Genomic DNA, 21059 nt, shown 5'->3' with positions numbered 1-21059 from the left:
ACAATGTGCGTTTGAGCTGGGGTAGGGATCTCACTATGTAATAGGCATTGTGTTTGCTTACCATCACTCAATATTCATTTGACCAATGTGTGCTGGGGATGGGATCTCACTAATGCTGTCCATACATGGAAAAAAAATTATTTTCAGCAACCACTGTTTCATCAACACAGACAGTATTGACAGGGGAATCCCTCCAACCGTGCCATTGTATTCTCCCCCTCTCGCCAGGAGAAGACAGTGATTATTGCTAGTTGCTATACTAGTAGCTAGTGATCATCACATGTAAAATATGGCAGGCTGGTTGTACCCAAGTTGATTCATCGATCAACTTGGTACTTTCAGCCTGCCCATACATGGTTGGAATCTCGGCCGGTTTCTGCTGAACCAGCCGAGATTCTAACTATCTATAGCTGGCCTAAGAAAGACCAATGTGTCTGCTGGGGGAGGCAAATATCACTAGGGAAAGAACAATCTGTGTTTGAGGGGTGTGATCTCATTGGGGAATGACCAATCTGTGTTTGAGGGTGGTTAGATCTTTCTGGGGAATGACCAATGTGTATGCTGAACACCACTCAATATGCAATTTGTTTGATGGATTGTGGTTACTGCAAGCCATGTGCATGCTGGGAAATGCATCTAATTGGGGGAAAGATTATTCTGTGTTCAGAGGGAGAAATCTCACTCTGAAAAGGCAAATCTGTGTGTTGCAGGTTGGATCTCACTGGGAAAAGACCAATCTTTGTAAGGGGGTGGAATCTCACCTGGGAAAAACCAATGTGTATTCTGAGCACTGTTCAATATATGTGGTGAATTGTGGGTACTGCATGCCATGTACTTGCTGGGGGGAGGCATCTCACTAGGGAAAGACCAGTCTGCGTGCAGGGGATCTCACTGGTCAAAGAGCAATGTGTGTGTGAAGAGGAATCTCACTGGGGAAAGACCCACATTTGTGCTGATGATGTCACTGCTGGAGAATGCTCTGAATTCAAAACTGGAGGCAAAATCCACCAGTGGCACATGGCAAAATGAAATTAGAATGTATACATTATATCAGTAAGGATATTTTATACCCAATGTTATATTTGGGTTACATTTTACACATACCCTTGAAGTTCTCTTTTTGCTATATCATTCTTATTTATTGCAATGTATCACGACACATTTATCTTATTTAAACACAACAAATTGATCATTTCATCCAATTTCTTTATTAAAGTATTATTTATTTAAAACAATAGCATGACTCATTTTATTTTAAGCAAATCTTTATATTACTCTTCTTATTTTTTTAATTTTTTTTTATAATTGTGATCCTGATTTTAACAGCATCTGAACTTGACATTATTCAGGGTCGTGTCATCTCCGCCTCCTTGGGCAGGCTCCACTCTGGTTCTGATGCCACAAATTCCAGAATCGCATCTGCCACTCCAATCTCCGAATGTTCCCCAGTATCCACCATGACCTGTCAGGATATTTTTATCAGAGCATTGGAACATGACATTGTTGGCTGCAGTATCATCACCATTGCCAAGGGGCCGCTCAACTTGCAGAGCAAAACTGATTAATGTCCCAGAGGGACACCATCGAGCACCAGTCCATCTTCCCCATCTGTAGTGAAAAACAAAAATCATCTCATTGCTGGTCTATGAAGGTCAACTTATTTTGTACTGCAGCAATACTAGGCAATTGGCTTTACATTCAAGTTACATTTGAACTTTGACCATACACTTAGATGCTTACAGCCACTGCTTATATGCACCTTCCCTTTCGCTGTTCTGCTATTCTGAAAAGGAGAACACCGATGTAAGCCTCAAGTCAAATTCAGGATTGCCTTGTATGGGAAAATAACAAGTTAGCTTTTAAAGACAACCAGAATTTGGTGAAGTTGTCCTTTAATCAATCCTCCCACTCACTTGGGAGCAGCTCACCTGGTAATGTACAAACCTTCAGCTCTAATCCAGTGATATTCGCTGTGCAGCTAATACTGGTGCCACACGGCCTTCAAATAGAAAGCATAAAGCCTCTGGCTGGCTCTTCTTCAAACTATGCATAAGCACTGCACCCCTATTCACTCTTTTGGGGTGGTTGTGATCTACAGAACCACTGGAGACCACCATCAATACAGCTAACTCAAAGGAATGAACGAGGTTGTGGTCACATGCACAGTGTGAATTATTATTATACAGAATCTATATAGCGCCAACAGTTTACACAGCGCTTTACAATAAAAAGGGGGACAGCACAAATTACAATACAGTTCAATACAGAAGGAATAGGATAGCCCTGCTCATGGAGCTTACAATCTAAAGGGGGAGGTGGTAAAAAAGGTAGTGGCTGCAGGGGATGATCTGATGGAGGGGATTTAGGTACAGTGGAGGTGGGGTAGGCTTCCCTGAATAGGTGTGTTTTAAAAGATCGCCTAAAGGCAGGGTAGGATCTGATCGGACATACAGGAGCAGGGAGTTCCAGAGGAGGGGAGAGACTCTGGAGAAGTCCTGGAGGTGAGCATAGGAGGAAGTAACAAGGGAGCTAGAGAGCAGGAGGTCCTGGGAGAAGCAGAGAGAGCGATTTGGATGATATCTGCAGATGAGGTTGGGGATGTAGCTGGGGGTGATGTTGTGGATGGCCTTGTATGTTGTGGGTAGTATTTTGAATTTTTTATGGTGGGGTAGGGAAGTCAGTCAAGAGATTGGCAGAGAGGGGAAGCGGTCACGGATCAGTTAGTACGGTGTATTAATCTGGCAGTAGCATTCATGATAGACTGAAGAAGGGATAGCCTCTGTAGAGGTAGGCCAGTGAGGAGGGAGTTTTAGTAGTCAAGGCAGGAAATAAACAAGGAGTGAATAAGTCGTTTTGTGGTGTCGTTAGTTAGGAAGGGGCAAATTCTGGAGATGTTGCAGAAGTTAATGCGGCAAGATTTAGCCTGTGATTGGATGTGGAGGCTGAAGGAGAGGTCAGAGTCTAGGATTACACCCAGCATCCTGGCTTGTGTGGAGGGAACAATGGTTGTGCCATTTATCTCAATGGTAAATTCATGGGGAGGGGATCGAGGGAGAGGAAATATTACATTTAGGAGCTGTAGGCTATTACAGTATGGCAGACTGATTCTGTGTTTCCCTACATATAGATGGATGCTTTATACCTATGTATTTTACTTTTTGTACAATGCTAATATGTATATACAGTAAACCCCCCTCCATTGCGGGGGTTACGTTCCGGACCCAGCCGCGAAAAGTGAAATTCTGCGAAATAGAAAAACCCTATTAAAATGCATTGTAGGCATGATTTTTTTACTGTCACTGTACATGTAGAAGCATTTTAAGGTCTTTAAACACACTTTTAAAACAATAGAAACTCATTTAAACACATAAAAGCTACTTAGAGACAGAGCAAGAGCTATGAAAAACACAAAAATCTTTCATTTTAATGATTTATATAGTAAAATAACATTACAAAAAAAAACGCGAATTACCGGGACCGCAAAAACTGAACCGCGATGTAGCGGGGGATTACTGTATTATATTTATAGAAAAAAGATTGCACTCTCTTTTCCCCTGAAGAAGAAATTATTGTAGATTTCGAAACATGTTGGGATGTCTGTGTATCATGAACTGGTTTGGCCCTCCATTGTAGAAGACCACCCTTATGTTTCAGACTATGAGCATATCTGATCATAAGATGTTTGATACTGTATCTGTAAAATTTCTGTGTTTTTATACTACTATCAGTGATCATATTCATCTTTTATTCATGTTGGAAGAAATTTTCTTGAATAAAAATTGTTGATATTAAACACTTTCCATTTTCTTGATTACTCCTATCTGGTTGGCCTATGCCTAAAATATCCCTGTGGGTTTTTTTTTCCTTCTTTCCTTTGTTACATTTTGGGATGTGGCACTGTGCCTTTAGTAGCTAATGGCACCAACCTACATGCACTATTTTTATATAATATACTATGTACTGTATAACATCACAAATCTGTTTGACAATATGGTACTTGTCCATGTTTACTAGTTGAAGTATGTACCAATAAGCTTGCATTTTATATCTCATCATACATACTAACGAAAAGAGGAAGCACTCACAAGTGGTTATGACTTACAGTATATCATAAATACAGAATCCAAATAAATAAAAAAAATGAGAATATTTTTCAAATATAAAACAAGTGACAAATTAAAGCAATGTCAATCCTAATAAAAGTCGTCTTAATCGTGCTTCACCGCCGTTTGAGTCAGAAATTACATCTAAGCATTTAAACCCATCACCTATGGAATGCAGCTCACCATTATAATATGGCTCACTGTAATCATGTTTGATTGTTCTGGTCTGTTCTGTGTTTCAGTGGCTTTAGGATTAACTGCTTCCCCCTGGTTGTCCATAAATGTTCTGGAAGTTAGTGAACAGGAAAAGTCCAAATCAACAGCTGAATATTTATGTGGATAACAAAATGATATGTTGCCATCTGCGTCAGGAACGGATGATATACCGTCCTCAAAGGCTTGAAATGGCTTACGCGTTTTGAGGTCTAACCTCTTCCACAGAGCCTCTGAGGAAGAGGTTAGGCCCTGAAACCCGTAAGCCATTTCAAGCCTTTGAGGATGGTATATCTTCTGTTTCTGACGCGGACGGCAACATATCATTTTGTTATGCCCATACCAAGAACTCGTTTGTGAGTATTTTTATCTCTTTATCTATTAAAGCCTTTATGGAGGATAATGCGCAAGGCCGGTGCGCCCTTGTGTTTGTCTTTTGATTGCAGTGGTCCCAGACTACCCTGGTCTTGAAGGGGCTGCAAGGCCAAAGCATCCAGGAGTAGCCAAGCGTAAGGTCTCTGGTAGCCGCATGTGTGTGGCTCGAGTTGGCCAGAAGGTCACCTCTCAGAGAGCAGGAGATTGGTGCATTGCACTATTTTTGGTTTGGAATATTTATTTGGCCCTGGCCAATCCCCCGAGAGTTGGAGCAGTCTGGTCTTTTTTCCTGAGGAGGAGATCACAGTCTAGGGGGGCTGTTAGCCCCCACACCATTCTTCCATATGCCTGTGGGTTATAGAGGCCTCAGTGGAGATAGCTGAAGGCCTACTTTGCTAAGAGTTTGATGAAGCTGACTGAGGGACTGTTGTCTGAGGATCTAGTTTGGTACCATGGGGGTTACATTTTCTGGAGGAAGGGGTGCAACTAATTTTCCAAGGACATTAGTGAGCACAGACTAGTGAGAGTCCAGTGTCCTGAAGAGCTAGGTCTATTTAATTCTTAGTGAAAGAAATTTGATCAAGTGCCCAAAGAGGAAGAGCAAGTTACCATTATCTACTTGTGCAAGGACTTGGCTCACAGTTCTACAGAGAAATTTTAGTGTCCTCAAAAGTTACTAATGGTTACTGAAGTATCCTACCATTACCTGCTACCTGTCCAAGTTCTTGGTAGGAAGAAAAGAAAAAGTATACCCCTAGGCTGGTTAATAAGTTTGAAGAGTGATCAAAATTGTGTGCTTGACTGTAAGGAAACTACTGGGAAAAGGTATCTCCTTAGTGGCACCTATGGGGGTAGTGTTACATTTGGGGGCTCGCCCGAGATTTTCCCGTATGGAAAATGCAGCGGTTGCTACTAGTAACTGATAGAAGAAAATGGAATAGACTATCAGTGTTGTTATTCAGTGTTGAGTGGATTGCATGGAGGAAATTGGTGTGAAAGATTGCGAAAAGACAATCGGTATAGTGAAATGTTGTATGCCTGTTCTACAGTGAGGATTACTGCCAGTGCAGAAGCATTTATGTGTGGTGGCAGTGAAAGAAAAACACGTGGCATGGGAGTGAGAATGCCAGTGAAGTCTGCCCAACAGGCGAGGTTACAGCCAACGCGCCAGGTGGCTCTTGAATATGGTTACAGCTTCCCTTAAATGCCTAGGTCATAAGTAATAGAACATATCGAGTTCAGACAATCTCCCTGGTGTGAAGGGGATGTGCATGTGCCTAAGCCCTATAGTAACCAGACCTACCCTCACTTGTGGCAGACTCTGGGAGGTCAATGCCCAAGGACAAAGTCCTGGTGAGGAAGCTTGGCTGCAGAGACCAGGAGTGGTCAATCAACACCTGGGGCCCAGATGGGAGGATGGTACAAACCCCCAAATCCTTGGGATCTACTGTTGAGGATTAGGAAAAAAATGTATCTGTGACCCTGTTTGTTCTGCTTTAAGGAGGGCTCTGTTCTTCACGTTAAGTAAACAAAATGGCCACCTCCTTTTACCAGGTCAAGTTCACATGAGTTGCTACTGTGGCGTTGGGTAGCAACCCACCATCATTCTACATGGGTGCAGAGCAGGAAACCTTCTGTAAAGAGCGTTACCAAATAATTGTATCCAGTTCTTTAAGTTCTTTTAAGTTCTAATGTGTTGAATGGAACTGTTGCTCCAACAAGAAAGGAGGCAACAACCCTATCCTAAATCTTATCCCTCATATCCTTGCAACTCAGGGAAAAGGTTCTTTGGCTCGTGCTCAGGTGTAAAGCTGAAATTAAGCCCAGGTGAGCCATTGTGGTAGCAATGGTCAATAGCTTACCACAAGAAGAAGTCACCCCAAGGGAAGGAAAACCTTGTGAAGTTTCTTTGTTCTCAAATTGTTATGTGGACTGAACTGTTGCCGAACGGGGGGGGTAACTCTTGCTATTTCTCCAGGAGAAGTCTTCTGCTACTCGACTACCTGAGCTGCTGCTTTAGTGACGGAAAATGGACCTTGGAAGGAAACTCTCAGCAAGTATTTACATTCTTCTCTGAGGGAGAAGGATTCCTTGCAAAGTTTCTAGTGTTGCTCTATCTTCAGAAGAAGGGGGGTTCATGCAAGCGTCAGTTGAGCTGAAGTCAATATCTTCTGCTTTGGGCTTATGGACTTTGGTGAGCAGAGCCAGAACCCATACGCCTTTGAAGAACTCTTCTACTGTTGCTAAGTATCCCTGACTAGAGAGTTCTACTGCATAGCAGGTGTTGCACATATGTAGATACTTTAGTTTAGATAGGACGTCTGTTTCTGCTTTGTTTTCCAGGGCTCTAGAGGACTCTATATGGCAAGATTCAGCTTCACTGTATTTATATATAGGGTGCTGATTTACAGTGATATTGATATAAATCCTCCTAATGCCCACTGAGGGCTTCTAGTATACTTAGGCCACTAGGTGACATGGTACTAGTTAAGTGTAGAATATAGTTTTTGAGAAGGAATATTTGGCTAGTGATAGTGATCTATAGACTCTAAGGTAAACTGTACAGGATATTAAACATAGAAACATAGAATGTGTCTGCAGATAAGAACCATTTGGCCCATCTAGTCTGCCCAATATATCTGAATCCTATGAATAGTCCCTGGCCCTATCTTATATGAAGGATAGCCTTATGCCTATCCCATGCATGCTTAAACTCCTTCACTGTATTTGCAGCTACCACTTCTGCAGGAAGGTTATTCCATGCATCCACTACTCTCTCAGTAAAGTAATACTTCCTCATATTACTTTTAAACCTTTGCCCCTCTAATTTAAAACTGTGTCCTCTTGTGGTAGTTTTTCTTCTTTTAAATATGCTCTCCTCCTTTACCGAGTTGATTCCCTTTATGTATTTAAAAGTTTCTATCATATCCCCTCTGTCTCTTCTTTCTTCCAAGCTATACATGTTAAGGTCCTTTAACCTTTCCTGGTAAGTTTTTTCCTTAGCTTTTGTGATTCTGTGATTTCTGGAGGGTTATTTCCACGGGGATAGTTTTTCAACAACTTTACTATTTGTAGGATGTGGTAGGGCCCTACCAGATAGAATTATTAATTAAGTATGATGTACATATTTGCTAAATTAAAAAGGAAAGTCTAACTACTTTAACCTCCCTGGCGGTATGATTATGTCTGGAATTACATACCAAAAGCGGTACAATTCTTTTCATGGAAATTTGGCGTTATGTATTATAGGCCTACAATTCTTAGTAATTACTGACTTAAACCTGACCAAAACAAGACTCTAGTAGACATCCCAGGTGTGATAAATTTGAAACACAAACGCATGAATTATAATCAAATCAATAATATTATTTTATTATTTAATATATAATATATATAATAAAATTATATTATTGATTAGATTATAATTCATGCATTATATATTATATACAGATATGTGTGTGTGTACATATATATATATATATATATATATATATATATATACACACACATATATATATATAATATATAACGCATGAATTATAATTGAATCAATAATATAATTTTATATATATATATGTGTGTGTGTGTGTGCATATTATATATATATATATATATATATATATATATATATATATATATATATATATATATATATATATATGCATATGCATATATATATATATATATATATGCATGCATATATATATATATATATATATATATATGCATATATATATATATATATATATATATATATATATATATATGCATATATATATATAATATAATATAAAGTGTGTTTTGTGTAACGTTTTTTTTTTTTTTTTTGAATTTCCCTCCCTAGTTCCGCTCCCATGCAGCATTGCTGCTGCAGGGAACGGAACTAGGAAGTGATCGTACCGACGGAGGGACGGAGGAGCGGCGGGACTCTCGGCTGGCGGTCACAGCAATGAGAGATCATCGCTGGATCGCCAGGATAAGGTAAGAGAAGCTCCGCTGCGCTCTCTGCAATCCACCCCGAGCGTGACTCGGGGTTACCGTTCCTGCAATGAAAAATCAACCCCGAGTCACGCTCGGGATTACCGCTAAGGTGGTTAATGAGTTTGAAGAGTGATTGGAATTGTGTGCCTGGCTGTGAGGAAACAACTGGAAAAGGGATCCTGGCATCTCCTTTGCAGCTCCTACAGGGGCAAGTAGTTAAGCTAGCTATATACTTTACAATATGGTTGTACAACCTCTGTACAATCTCCTTTGGAGTTAACAAAAATCTGAGGGTTTGCCTATAAAGTCAGATTTTTTTTTAGGATACATTTTTAGGATAATAAAAAACATATCTTCATCAGTGAAGAATGCATGCCCTCTCTTCTTCAAATATTTGGATCTAGTACTGTATATCAGTCTGAGAACTGTGGGAAGTATGTGAGTCTCAGTTTGCCTCACTGAGAAAATGTCAGTTTTAGATGGAGTTGTTTTATTGTTGGGTTTTGCTTAAGGTAATACAAGTGTATGGGCATACCTTTCAGTGCTCGAAGTTATTTCTGCATTAATGCCTCTCTCCCCATGTTTTGTACAGAAGAGTTTGATCGCATTTAGCGCCGTATCATCTCCATCTCCTTGAGGTGGCTCCACCTTAAACAGACACAATATTTTTATGAAATATCTTTTTGTTTAGTTCTTGGAGAATTATTTTAATGATATACAGTGGGGAAAATAATTATTTGATCCCCTGCAGATTTTGTAAGTTTGCCCTCTTACAAAGAAATGAAGGGTCTATAATTTTTATCATAGGTGTGTTTTAAAATAAAGACAATATTGACCATAGGGCCCCTTTCACATGATCAAACCAATTGGGTCCGCCTGTCTTTCCTTTAGGCGAACCCGATTAGGCCACCCATTGTCCTCTATGTCCCATCAGTGGTGTATTTAGGTTTTGTGCTGCCCTAGGCCTGACTAAACTTGGGCACCCCCTAGATTAAATATGACCCACCCCTTCCTGTAAAGGCCACACCCCTTCCTGTCTATGACCCACCCTGTCATCTGTAAACTACAATCAGATGCAGCAAACACAAGTCCAAATATCTTATAAGATTGGAGTAATCTTACTAATCCCGTGACTATTGGGATAGCACGTATGAGGTGAGCAGCTCCAAAATAATATTGCAATCATATACAATTAAAAGTCCTAATTGTATATTATGGAATTCAGTACGCTCGCTCAAGGACAAGGATGTTTAAAGAAATGAAATTATATTATTGACATGATGGATGCCATACCTGGGGGCGGGGGAGGGGAGGCGGAGCATTAGGCTGCAATGCCACACTTATTAGCATTGGCAGCTGTCAGCCAGTTGTATTAAGTGTGGTCAGGGGCCTGCGGTCTGTCTGAATGTCCTAAACAGCCAGTATGCTAATACCAGGAGGTAGCAGTGTGACCGCTTTATGGGGCTGCCAGACTGATTTGCCTCCTGGACCCTGCCCTCTGGCCCAATTTGCCCCATAAGACTGGCACTATACTAAAAGAGTAGCGCAAGCCGGTGGGGACCCTTTTTGTGCAGAAGTTGGGAGAAGGCTGTTTTTTTTTTTCTTGCAGGGTGCAGTTTTTTTTCTGCCCCCCTGCAAAGTGCCGCCCTAGGCCTGGGCCTTGTTGGCCTAGGCCAAGATACAGCACTGTGTCCCATTGTCCTACAACAAAATCAGCTGAAAACGAACGTATGGCGATACGTTCGCCATCCGTCCAGCGGGTCTGATGGGATGAGATCAGATGAAAACGTACAGGCTGTCTGTTGTCACCTGATCTCCCCATAGAGGAGAGCGGGACTCTGACAGGTCCGTCTCTGTACAGTGAGCGGAGACGGACCTGTCATCCGCCTGTTTAGCGAGAATCAGCAGAGCGATCCCTGCCGAGCTAGCGGAGTTAGTAAAAAACTAATCCGCCACATGTGAAAGGGGCCTTAATCCAGAAGAATTACATGATACAAACGTTATAAATTGAGTTGCAGTTCAGTGAGTAAAAAAAATAAGTACTTGATCTCCAAGCAAAACATGACTTAGCACTTGGTGGATAAACCCTTGTTGGCAAGCACAGAGGTAAGGCATTTCTTGTAGTTGGTGACCAGGTTTGCACACATCTCAGGAATGATTTTAGTCCACTCTTCTTTACAGATCTTCTCTAATTCCTTAAAGCTTCTTGGTTGTCGCTTGGCAACTCAAAGTTTCAGCTCCCTCCATAAATTTTCTATAGGATTAAGGTCTGTAGACTGGCTAGGCCATGCCATTACCTTAATGTGCTTCTTCTTGAGCCACACCCAAAATTTTTCAATACATGGCCCCGTCCATTGGCCCCTCAATGTGGCAAAGTCGGCCTGTAACTTTAGCAGAGAAACAGCTCCAAAGAATAATGTTTCCACATCCATGCTTGGCTGTAGGGATGGTGTTCTTGGGGTCAAAGTCAGCATTTTTCTTCCTCCAAACACGACGAGTCGAGTTAATGACAAAGAGCTCAATGTTGGTCTCATCTGACTGCAGTACTTTCTCCTAATCCTTCTCTGAATCATTTACATGTACATTGGCGAACTTCAGATGGGCCTGTACATGTGCCTTCTTGAAGAGGGGGACCTTGCAGGCGCTGCAGGATTTAAATCCATGGTGGTGTATTCTGTTACCAATGGTTTGTTTGGCGACTGTGGTCCCAACTGCCTTGAGATAATTCGCAAGCTCCTCCCATGTAGTTCTGGGCCGATTTCTCACTTTTCTCATGATTATCCTTACCACATAGGGCAAAGTCTTGCATGGAGCTCCAGACCGAGGGCGACTGATGGTTATTTTTTATTTCTTCTAATTGCAAATAATGGCTCCATATTACAGTTGTCTCCCTCTCACTAGGCTTCTTTCTGATGGTCTTTCAGCCCATTCCAGCCTTGTGCAGGTCTACACTCTTGTCCCTGACATCCTTTGACAGCTCTTTGGTCTTGCCCATGATAGTGAGGTTTGAATGGAAGAAAGATTCTGCGGACCTGTCTTTTATACACATAACGTGTTGTCATTAGGAGCACCTTCTTAAATTAACAGGACAAATCTGTGTACCACATGAGCACATACTGTAGCCAATCTGTGGGAGCCAGAATTATTGTTGGTTGGTAGGGGAACAAATACTTATTTTACTCACTGAACTGCAACCTAATTTATAACATTTATATTGTGTTTTTTTCTGGATTTGTGGTTGATGTGAAGATAATAAAGTCTGAGGACCCCAAACAAAGTCGGGATGGGATGTCGTTAATTTATATTCCACAATCAAATTATAAAATGCAACTCAGTTTATCTTTCAACATAAGCAAGTTATAATAAATCCCATTAAACCTTCTTAGAAGAAGATCATAAAATGCCAGCAGCATCCTACATTCTTTTGAAACAGCAGAGCAAGGCAGAGGGTTATCTACATGTCAGGGTTTTTCTGATATAAAATTATAAATGAGTTGAATACCAATTAAATCATGAGCTTAAAAGAGATGTATGGGTATCGTTTTTTATTTTTTAATCATACTTACCTAGGGGGATGCAGTATCCGATGCTACAACTGTCCCCTGCCAGCTCTAAGGCTGATGACCAAGCGTTCAAACACCGCCGTTTGCTCAGTTCTCAGAGCTCCCTGAGCAGAGAGCTGGTGACTGTCAGTCACCACTGTCTGCTCTACCCCTCCAGTGCTCACTGGAGTGCTGGGCTGTAGAGGGGGCAGGAGTAGCCGGCTCACTCTCTCAGCAGCTCATTGAGAGACTGAGCCATGTGCCGGTCCAGGCTCAGGAAAGATCGGGACCATATGCCTGGACCGGCACCTGGCTCAGTTTCTTAGGCTTTGTAATGTCAGCTGACAGCAGGCTTTAGCCTGCTATCTGCTGAAAACGGGTCACAGGAGTGCAGAACGAACTGCTATGAATGAATTGAAGCTATAACTTCCACATGAGAAGTATAGCCAAAGGGGCTTTGGCTGTACTTCTGCTTAAGGCCCCTTTCACACATACGGTCTGTTCAGTTCATCAGTTCAGTCACGTCAAAATGTATCAGTTTTCCATCCGTTTTCCATCCATTTTTCATCCGCTTTTCATCCGTTTTTCATCCGTTTTTCGTCAGTTGTCATCCGTTTTTCGTCAGTTGTTATCCGTTTTTCATCCGTTTTTCGTCAGTTGTTATCTGTTTTTCATCCGTTGTCATCCGTTTTTCATCCGTTGTCATCCTTTTTCGTACGATCCGTTTTTTTGACGGATGAAAAATAGGGCATTCACCCGTTCAATAAAACGGACATTGAGGGAAGCGGATGAAAAAGGATGTTAACTGATGATCATCCGTTGTCATCCGTTTTTACATAGAGATACATTGATGTCTGTTTTTCATCCGTCCCGTTTTACATAGAGATACATTGATGTCTGTTTTTCATCCATCAACGGATGGATGAAAAACGGACAAACGGACCGTATGTGTGAAAGGGGCCTTAACCTCGCATAATTACAGAATCACAGGTGTACGAGTTATAAAATTAAAAACCCTGAGAGGCTGATTTGTATAAGAAGCTTTTGTACTCTCCAAGCAACCAAGGACACTCTAAACTGAGGAACAATGTATGGATAAGATATTCCAAGTAGAAATCAACCAGTTTATGGTTGGGAAAATACAGAGGGATTGATTTACTAAAACGGGATTAAGCAAAATCTGGTGCAGCTCTGCAGAGAAACCAATCAGCTCCCAGGTTTTTCTCATTGAAGCTAAATTGAACAAGCATGTTAGAAGCCGACTGGCTAGTATGCACAGCTGCACTAGATTTTGCATGTATGTTATTCCAACTGGCAGAGACAACACTTTTACACAATGTTAGCTACTTGCATTGTCCAAGCATCAAGAACTGATAACAAACTAAATTTTGCACCAATAATTATTAACGCGTGTGAAACTCTCTTGGATTTCTTGGCAAATGGAAAAAAAAGAAGTCAAATCAAAATGAACTGAATTGATCCCATCGATCTGATTGACTGCAAAGAATTTCTGAATAAAACAAAACAGTTTTAGACCTCAGGGACACTATTGAAAAAAAAAAAAAATACTAATATTTTAGTGTGTAAAGCATTAAGCATTACCAAAATTGTGGGTGCCACTTGAAGCTCCGACGGGTCCTCTTCTATAATCAACCACAGGGAGTGCAGGCAAGGACAGAGCTTGTCCAGCTCCAGTATGGGGAAAAGGAGAAGTCTTGTAAGCCATTAAATAACTACAAGACTCTAAGGCCCCTTTCACACTATCCGTCCGTCGGACGGATTCCGCTTTTCTCAGCGGGTGATCGAGCCACCGATCCCCCGCTGAGCAGGAGGATGACAGCTGTGTCTCCGCGCTGTGTGCGGAGACACAGCTGTCAGTTCCCCATGCATCTCTATGGGGGAAATCGGATGGGAACGCCCCGGGCCCACCCATTGTGTGACAATAGCGAATGAATATTCGCTATTGTCACACGGATCCTCCTCCTGGTCCGAGACCCGTTTCCTGATTGACCGAAAGGCAAATTTTTGCAATTGGCCGAGGAGGAGGAGAAGCCGCCACTGCATCAGGTAAGTGCACTGGTCTCTCTGCACGCTGTGCTAACTCTGCATTGAATGGGGGCACGCGGTGCTAACTCTGCATTGAATGGGGGCACGCTGTGCTAACTCTGCATTGTAATATAAATAGAAGAGAAATTTCCGCACTAGATGTGATAGAAAACCAAATGATTGAGAACAATAGTGAGCAGCTGGCACAAAATCAACTAACGGTGATTCAAAAAATACAATAAAAACCAAAAAATGCAGCGCTGAAATCAGTATACAATTATATAGCTGAAAAGCTCATATAAAGAAAACAAAAAAGGAGAGGGGATAGTGTCCAAATGAATAGTCCTAATATTAAGTGCGGAGATGTGAATCCACGTGCAAAATAACTTTCTTCCAGTAACACCAGGGAAAAGTGTAGGAAGGGGACACCCTTGTGCTCAGGTATAACAAGCAGCTTACTGAAATTCCGTGGCTGCTCAATTTAATGAGACAGCCTCTCCCAGCTAGTAATAAACCAGTAGGTCAACCGATATTAAGCTCAGGTGCTTCCAAAGACTCCAAAAGCCGAAAGCCGTTTCCGGTGTGTTGTTAAACCGATCACATTAGTATGTGGCACACTTGGAACTTCTCATATACTCCATTGAACGTAAAGCCATATGTAGAAAGAAACAGAGGCCCATAGCGTAATCCCGTAAACCAATAGGTAAATTTACTAAAAAAACTACTTACAATTTAAAAGACAAAAACAGGCATGTAGTATGTGCCGGTCATGGATCTAACCGCGGCGTCCCGCAAGTCTCCAGATCAGCATATGGATAAACAGCCGGCTTCGTTGGGGGGCGTGTGGACGTTTACGTCTGGGATCGCCAACGTTTCGTCATAAGAAAGACTTCTCTGCATTGAAAGGGGGAACTCTGTGGTAACTCTGCATTGAATGGGGGCACGCTGCGGTAACTCTGCATTGAATGGGGGTACACTGTGGTAACTCTGCATTGAATGGGGGCACGCTGTGGTAACTCTACATTGGATTGGTGGCACGCTGTGGTCACTCTGCATTGAATGGGGGCACGCTGTGATAACTCTGCATTGAATGGGGGCACGCTGTGATAACTCTGCATTGAATGGGGGCACGCTGTGGTAACTCTGCATTGAATGGGGGCACGCTGTGGTAAATCTGCATTAAAAGGGGGCACGCTGTGGTAACTCTGCATTGAAAGGGGGCACGCTGTGGTAACTATGCATTGAATGGGGTCATGCTGTGGTAACTCTGCATTGAATATGGGCACGCTGTGGTAACTCTGCATTGAATGGGGGCACGCTGTGGTAAATCTGCATTAAAAGGGGGCACGCTGTGGTAACTCTGCATTGAAAGGGGGCACGCTGTGGTAACTCTGCATTGAATGGGGGCATGCTGTGGTAACTATGCATTGAATGGCGTCATGCTGTGGTAACTCTGCATTGAATATGGGCACGCTGTGGTAACTCTGCATTGAATGGGGCACACTATACTTTGATTACTGAAGGCCCCTTTCATACTTTTGTGACCTCAAAGTCATGCAATTTTTTGCCACGTTTTTTGCTGCAAAGCAATGCCTATTCGATTTTTCTGTTTGCGCCCCCCCCCCAAAAAATCTTGAGCACCAGCCGCCACTGCTCCCCTCACTACACACAGAATCAGGCCCCGACCTCTACAACCCTGGCAAATGAAATTGTATGAGGGAAAGTGGTATGTGTTTGAAGAATTAAGGGTCATACACACTATAAGATTTTCTGAAGACTTTTTCCTTCAGATTTACCTTTTCTATGTATTGCAAGGGCCGGCCAGATTGCATACAAATTGAAAGTGTTTAGGTTTGACCTCATATTATCTGGTTTTGGTAAATCTAAAGGAAAAAGTCTTCAGAAAATCTTATAGTGTGTATGGCCCATTAGTCTGTCATGTCCAATATATATTACAAAAGAAAAAGACCTGAGTGCAAAAATGCACAGAAAACCCCTCATGGACTTTTTCAGACAGACCAATGTACAGTATATGGTAAAATCGTATTTTCATTACAGCAAAGTTTAAAAAATCACACAAACAATACAGAACCATAAATTATGTACAAAAATGGTAAAATGGAACATCTGAATACCCGTGACGACACAGGGACATGGCAGGCATAAGGCTACCTGTAAATTACCATCGGGCTGGCCACCATGAGCTCTTGCGTGGACACCTGACATGTTTCAGACTGTTGTAGTCCCTCTACAGAGGTTTTTCAAATGGGTACTATTTTTTCTAGAATGTAAGTATAATATAAGTATTAAATATGATCCTATATATCACATTTTAATACCAAAAAATAACAAAATAATAACAAAAAATCTATATAGAGTATTATCACTGTCTATACATTACATAAGCTGTAATTGTACTTACAAAATTCAATAAATATACTGCAACTGGGTGAAATATAGTGGCTCTTGCTGGGTAAGCCTGCGTAACTGTGGACCCCCTGTAATGTGGACCGGCAAGGCCATCAAATGGAGGCAGAGTTGCAAACAAAAGGACCCTGAAAAGGCAACCGCCAAAATAATCACCAATCAGTCAGTAATGTCTTTAACGAGGTGGATCATAAGAGCACTAATGGGAAAAATAGATATTTCAGAGATACTTAGTGTGAAAAATATTTGCTGAATGTTGCTGTTGCAGAAAGCAAAGTTTGTAACTAAGGGGGGGGGGGGGGGGTGAACTCCAACAAAATAGTGAAGCCCCCACACAGTTAACAATAGAGTAAAAAGGAGGTATAGTATGTATCTCAAAATAGTACCTGTATCGTTTGAAATCACCATTCATTTGTGACACCAACAGCTCCATGCAGCATTACCTGAACGCATGGAGTGATGGTTATATACCTTACCAGGTTAGAGAGTCAATTGATTGTCTGATTAATAATGAAAATTAACTGGCTGATGGTGCATGGATGCTCTCGTCCACTCAGTGACAAGCAGTGTCCCTGTGGGGTCCCCCAGCGAGACAGCGCGTAGTGCAAGCCCACCTATCGGGCAGAGTGGTGTCCCCCATCATCATGCCGTTGAGGCACATGCGGCTACCCATCTGTGTTCCAAGCTGGACGCAAACAGGAAGAGAGTCACTGGTCCCCAGCAAGAGATCCGTGAAACGCCCAGGACAACTAATGGTCCTCCTATGCCCAGTGCTGTATTTTGGCCTAGGCCAACAAGGCCCAGGCCTAGGGCGGCACTTTGCAGGGGGGCAGCAAAAAAGCTGCCCCCTCCACCTGAGACTCTATTGGCCACTGGTTGCTAGAGCCACCTACCCCCTCTCTCTCTCTCTCTCGCTCACTCATCCCCCCTCTCTCTCTCTCTCATCCCCCCCCTCTCTCTCATCCCCCCTATCTCTCTCATCCCCCTCTCTCACTCTCATCCCCACTCTCACTCTCATCCCCCCCTCTCTCTCACTCTCATCCCTTCTCTCTCTCTCACTCTCATCCCCCTCTCTCTCTCTCACTCTCATCCCCCCCTCTCTCACTCTCATCCCCCCCTATCTCTCTCACTCTCATCCCCCCCATCTCTCTCACTCTCATCCCCCCTATCTCTCTCACTCTCACCTCCCTCTCTCTCTCTCACCTCCCTCTCTCTCTCACCTCCCTCTCTCTCTCTCTCTCTCACACCTCCCTCTCTCTCTCCCTCCTTCACCCACCCCCCTCACTTCCCCCTCTCGTGAGATCTCAGGGGGTTCATGCTGGGACTTGTAGTCCTTCAATTTTGGAGGGAGGCACATCCGTTAAAAAGGAAGGAGTGGGGCAAATTTACTTAGGAGAGGGGAGCAGGTGCCCAATTTTAGTCTTGCCTAGGGCAGCATAAAACCAAAATACACCACTGCCTATGCCCCCAGGGGGGCATAGAGAGGACCTTGGTGCATTGGGTGATGCAATTCTGGTCCCAAACCCAGGTCCCACTGGCACAAGGTTCTCTTTCAGTCAAATGTAACATTTTTGGATGACTTACCTTCAGGGCAGCCATCAGGGGGGGACAGCCCATACACATGTAAGGGGCCCAGGCGTTCCAAGGGGCCCAGCTGCCCAGGCCCCAACCAAGGAGACCGAGTAGTTGCAGCTGTAGTAACTAGCAATTGCTGAAACATAGCGGCTGCAGAGTAAGCCGATGCAGCTGAAGGGCTGTCTCTTTGCTGAAAATAGGAGGATGTCTCTTTGCTGGATTGGGATATCTCTTAGCTGAATATATGAGGTTGTCTCTTTACAGGATTGGGATGTGTCTTTGCTGAATATATAAGGCCATCTATTTACTGGATTGGGATTTTTATTTGCTGAATATATGAGGCTGTCTCTTTGCTGGATTGGGATATCTCTTGGCTAAATTTATGAGGCCATCTCTTTATTTGATTTGGGATGTCTCTTTGCTGAATATATGAGGCTGTTTTTTTTTTTGCTGGATAGGGATATCTCTTTGCTGAATATATGAGGACGTCTTTTTGCTAAATATATGAGGCCATCTCTTTTTTGGATTGGGATGTCCCTTTGCTGAATGTATAGGGATGTCTCTTTGATGGATTGGATTCATTTGAATTTATTAAGTTATAAGAGTGTTAAAATAGAAGTGGGTGCACTGGACTTGGTGGGATGGCCAGTAGGCGATTCAGTGGGACGGCCAGAGGGCGGGCCCTTTGGAATGTTGGTGGTCAGGCCCAGAGGGGCCCAAGCCTAAAGCTGTGTAAGGGGCCCCAAAATTTCTAATGGCTGCCCTGCTTACCTTTAAATCAAAGCCTGTTGCTACTGTTCCAGGTGGGCACATATCCATCCATCCCCAGTCACCCCAATAACCACCGTTGTTTACATAAATGTCTTTGCCATGGGTCAGTGTGGTGTGGAGGAGGGTCAAGGTGACAATCCAGCTCAGCTGCATCTTCATCACCATGGTTCCTCCGAGTAAACCAGATGTTCTGGGACTAGCCTACCATGTTCCCATATTTATAGCACTGATACAATGTCAGTCAAAGGACATTGGGTGGGCACTTACTGGATTTGTTAAAGGTTTACTAAAATGTTTATGTTGCAAGAGCAAAAACGAACACAGGTATTACTGTAAATGTAAAAAAAAAGTTTTATGGGGACTGTCAGCTGAAGATTCAGTTAATGCTTGTTTTTTCATGATTGTTGGATTTTCATGAAGATTTACTTCCTGAGATTATATGTATGGGCAAAAAAAAAAAATGCAGTACATCTCCAATATATGGACCTTTCCCCAAGTCTTATCAATTTAAAGGGGTTGTAAAGGTCTGGATTTTTAAAAATAAAAATAACAAATGTGTTATACTTGCCTGCTATGTGCAACCCTGATACTCCTCTTTTGGGGTGCCCTGGCGGCGCTCTTGGCTCCCCCTCTTCATCGGAAGCCCCCACGGAAAGCCACTTTCCATGTGGGGCACCCGTGTCGGCGCGTTCCATTGACATAGACAGCAAGATCGGCCCCCCCCCCCCGCTCCAGGGTCACTGGATTTGATTGACAGCAGCAGGAGCCAATGGCAACTTCAGCTTTCAATCCGTCCAATAAGATGAGATGAGAGCCAACTGCTGGGCTCGTGCATGGCGCAGGAACGAATGGACTCAGGCAAGGAAAAAAAAAGGGGGGGGGGGTCTGGGGGGGAGCTGTAGCAAAGAAGGTTTTCACCTTAATGCATAGAATGCGTTAATCTGAAAAACTTTGAGACTTTACAGTTCCTTTATAGTATAATTATAGGTAAAACTTTTTTATTTATTTATTTATTTTTAGGTTTGGATAGAGTGGAGAGGGATTGAGCTAGCGAATATCATGGTGCTGGAACCTTAGGTAGATGTTGCTTGATATATCCAGTTGATCTTATCAAAACTAGACAGATAATATCCCAATGAGCCAATCTGGCGATATGTAAGTTGCTTCCATACATTCCTATATGAAAACCTCGGGTATATAAAGGCAGTAAAATAAAAATTAAAGGATAAATGCATGGTCCACATTTATATATTGTATACAAATCTAAAGCATCTCATTCATCAGAATATCATATCAAACTATGCAGAAAGGTCTTGACGAGACTGTATGATTTCATATGACTAAAAGCCGTGATAGTCCTAAGTATTCATTCTCGAAAAAGCCAATTTAAAATAATGCAAACTAAAAGCATTGAACTACAAATAATGAAAACTACCTAATACTGATGTAGCACCCTCCTAAATAGGTGCTAGGTTAAAAGCATTGTTATGCTCCATCTGCTTATCAGGGGAGCCTGATCTGTTAGTTTTGCCTGTTGCGTGTGTCCATATGTGATTCACTGGGTCTGAGGGAGTGTCCCCACTGCATCCAATAGGGGAGCCTGCTGGACAGTGGAGGAAACCCAGCCAGTGACACATAGGCTTTTGTGACGGTCCCAGTGGGAGGGCACAATTGCAGTGCATCCTGGGATTGCTCATAAGAGCCAAGGGCACATGTGACAGGGCGAATTTTGCGGGAAGCAGAGTCCCAGGAGAAGGGTGACGGCTGTCTCTCCTCTTGCAGTCAGAGGAAAGTGGTCGCAGGCAGTCAGCCTAGTGAACCAGGTGTGGAGCTGAGCCTTGAGGATCCTGGAAAGCTGACGGTGGAGCTGCTGGCAGAGTCACCTGGCAAAAACAGTGTCCATGAGTACCAGGGGGTTTGTCAAAGGGTCTGCCCAGGAAGGGGACCACTCCAGTGAAGTCAGAGGATAGAAGGTCAGCTCATACAGTATGCAAGAGAAAAGGGGGTGCCAGGTAGAGCCCTGAAG

General features: G+C 42.8%; 2 protein-coding genes across 3 annotated transcripts in view; one reads left to right on the top strand and one right to left on the bottom strand.

Annotated features, from left to right (window-relative positions):
- TM4SF5 (transmembrane 4 L six family member 5) overlaps positions 1-21059 on the top strand; it is a 258377-nt gene that overhangs the window by 71029 nt on the left and 166289 nt on the right. The gene's annotated exons all lie outside the window — the stretch shown is intronic.
- Positions 1203-19244, bottom strand: LOC309553215 (vitelline membrane outer layer protein 1 homolog). The gene is made up of 3 exons (XM_082254167.1): positions 19034-19244; positions 9208-9320; positions 1203-1608 (listed from the first exon to the last, which is right to left on the bottom strand). Exons 1-3 carry the CDS (start codon positions 19196-19198, stop codon positions 1320-1322), a joined length of 567 nt encoding a protein of 188 aa, XP_082110293.1. The 5' UTR covers positions 19199-19244; the 3' UTR covers positions 1203-1319.

The sequence above is a fragment of the Pelophylax lessonae genome, assembly GCF_965119305.1.
Source record: "Pelophylax lessonae genome assembly, chromosome: 4".
NCBI lineage: Eukaryota > Metazoa > Chordata > Amphibia > Anura > Ranidae > Pelophylax > Pelophylax lessonae.
The sequence above is the reverse complement of the archived record's forward strand: the minus strand, read 5'-3'. Positions and strand labels throughout refer to the sequence as shown.